Consider the following 2,882-nt stretch of genomic DNA (forward strand, 5'->3'; position numbering starts at 1 on the left):
CCCCTTAATTACACCCCCGCCCATGCCCAGCTCAGCCGCCGTGGTGGCCGCCCCAATTCTAAATGAGTGCGACCCATATTCCCGTGCGGGGAGACCCAGAGCTTCTAATGTCTTCCTCATCACTGCTATAAACTGAAAACGGCGGAGGAAAGACCCATCTCTGTGCTGAAATAGCGGCCCCTTCTTCCCCTGCTTGCTCTCTAGATGCCCTCTTAGTAGACACACTGGGCAATGATCTGCGTCATTCGTGCAGTGCAATCTGGTCCATACTCCCTTGCCCGTCTGGTCCGTCTTGGACCTCCTTAGCAGTATGTCCATGTGGCTGTCCTGCATGACCACCCCCTTTCTCTGTATGCATGCTGCTCCCGCGTCCACCACTGAAGGGGCTACCAACTCGCTGACCCTGTATGCCCCGAAGAATGCCACTGCAAACGCTGCCCGGAACAGTGAGACTTCATGCCTCGAGGAGCATATCCCGGCCAGGGCCCCCAGCATCGCCTGAAGTAATTTGAAGTGGATGGGGCGCCTCACGTCCTCTGGTGCCCGCTGTAACCTACCCCACCCTTTCATAGCCATCCGACATTCAAACGCCCCTGTTTGGTCGTCACGCCCTGCCATTTTTGTGTAATATGCTACTGCACTTAAATGCGCTTGCGCCCAGGTTTTTGACTTCCCTTCCTTGAAGGCCCAGTCGATGAATTCTAGGATTTCCCTTTTCCTGGCCCATTGTCCCCTTTTTAGCCCTGCTTTGGCCCTGAAAGTCTCCCAGCACTTCCTGTAACGGCTGTTGGTCTTTGGGGCCAGTGCATTATCCAGCAACCATCTCAAACCGCTTCCACCCATGCCCACGCTTCCTCTGGCATCGGGGTCATCCTTCTGTCTGCACCCGGGGCCAGCTTCCTGAATCTTTCCCACTGGAAACGAGAAATAGCATCCGCCACTAAGTTTTCCACACCCGGAATGTGCCTGGCCCTCAGTGCAATGTTGCCTTTCAATTTGCAGCCCACTAACTTCCTCAGAAGGGTTGCTACAGCTGGGCATCGCGCCGCTCCTGTGTTGATTGCCTGCACCACTGCGCGGTTGTCCGACCACAGTGTGATCTGCCTATTTGCTAGTTGGGGGGCCCAGATGTGGAAGGCGACAACTATGGGGAAAAGCTCTAGCAGTGATATGTTTGCGGTTAGGCCGGATGCGTGCCAAGCCTCCGGCCATGCCCCTGCCGACCACGCCGTCCCCAGTAGCGCCCCAAAGCCGTACCCCCCCGCTGCGTCAGTGTAGAGTTCCAACTCGCTGGCCAGGACCCAGGGGGCCCGCCAGATTAGGGTGCCGTTGAAATCCGTCAGAAAACTCTCCCATTGGACCAGGTCGTCCCTCACTCCCTGTGTAATGCGAACCCTGTGATGCCTCTGTGTCAAGCCCCTCGTAAGCCAGGCTAGCCGCCGGGCGAATGCGCGCCCTGCGGGAATTACCCTTGTGGCGAAGTTCAGTTTCCCCAGTAGCTGTTGTAACTCTCCCAGAGTCGCCTTCTTTTGGTGTCTCAACCTACGTATGTCGCTAAGCATGTCCGCTACCTTTTCGGTTGGCAGCTTGCATGTCCCTGCCACTGAGTCCAGCTCTATCCCCAAGAACGTCAGTTTCGTTGTGGGGCCCTCGGTTTTCTCGTGAGCTAACGGGATGCCTAGTTCCTGCGTCAACGCCCCGAAACTACTGAGGAGATTGGCACAGTCCTCTGTGTCTGCCCTACCCACGAACAGGAAGTCATCCAAGTAGTGGACACGCCCCCCTCTCGGTGTCCGCTGGCCCAGCTCCCACTCCAAGAAACTGCTAAAGGCCTCGAAATGCGCACACGAGATTGAGCAGCCCATGGGGAGGCACCTATCGTAGTAGTAGCCCCCATCCAGTCTAAAACCCAACAAATGGTAGCTGTCTGGGTGCACTGGCAGCATTCTGAATGCTGATTCTATATCTGACTTGGCCATTAGGGCCCCCGCCCCCTCCTGTCTAACCAGGTCCACTGCATCGTCAACTGATGCATAGGCCACTGAGCATGCTTCCTGCTCCAACCAGTCGGTGACCGACTCCCCCTCGGGGTATGAAAGGTGGTGAATCAAACGGAATTTGCCTGGCTCATTCTTGGGGACTAAGCCCAGCGGGGATATCACCATGTCCTCTAGCGGTGGGGTGGGGAAAGAACCCGCCACCCGGCCCAACCCAACCTCCTTTTCCACCTTTTGTTTTGCTACCTCGGGGTTGTCTTTGACTGACTTCAAATTACTGCTCTCCCGTGTACCATTGGGGCCGTTGTATGGGATAGGGAAACCCTGCGTAAACCCCTCTGCCAATAATTTCCTGTCTGCTGATTTGTGGTACTTGTGTAACAGGTGCAATAGTCTGCCTACTTTTATGGGTGTTGGGAGCGCCTGTCCTCCGCCCCTTTCCCCCCGACCCCTCCCGCTGGGGCCCGCTTCTCATTTCTTTGGGCCTGCCTTTGGTTTCTCTGCCGCTTGCCCTGTGGTTCGCCGGCATCGTATCGCAGGGTGGTTCCACCCACATGACCCGCATGCATGCTTGAACTTGCATGCCGCCCCCCACTTACACTCGTCCTTGTCAAACTTCCAGCACGCCTTGCTGGATTTTGTGGCTGGTTGGCCCCTCCCCTTGGGATCTTTTCCGTGCCCTTCAAACTTGCCCTTACTCCCGTAGGGACGAAAATTATTCTCTTTTGCCCCAACCCCTTCCCTGGCTGCAACCATGTGTTTGGAATAGCCTTCCATGTCCTGGCAGTCCCAGCCTATTGTTGGCCATACCTGCATTTTTTCCCTGAAACCCTCATCATACTGTAGCCATGCATCCCCTTGGAACTGCTGCTGCGCCTCGTGCAC

The 2,882-nt window shown here is 56.2% G+C and overlaps 1 protein-coding gene across 1 annotated transcript; it reads right to left on the reverse strand.

Moving 5' to 3' along the window:
• Positions 1–824: 824 nt before the first annotated feature.
• Positions 825–2,165, reverse strand: LOC146862332 (uncharacterized). Its single transcript, XM_085643074.1, has one exon. It carries the CDS (start codon positions 2,163–2,165, stop codon positions 825–827), a length of 1,341 nt encoding a protein of 446 aa, XP_085499200.1.
• Between the last annotated feature and the right edge of the window lie 717 nt (positions 2,166–2,882).

The sequence above is a fragment of the Triturus cristatus genome, chromosome 2_2 (genome assembly GCF_964204655.1).
Source record: "Triturus cristatus chromosome 2_2, aTriCri1.1, whole genome shotgun sequence".
Taxonomy (NCBI): Eukaryota; Metazoa; Chordata; class Amphibia; order Caudata; family Salamandridae; genus Triturus; species Triturus cristatus.

Coding starts and splice junctions, on each gene's coding strand:
- LOC146862332 (XM_085643074.1), bottom strand. CDS start 2,165: ATGGTGATATCCCCGCTGGGCTTAGTCCCCAAGAATGAGCCAGGCAAA.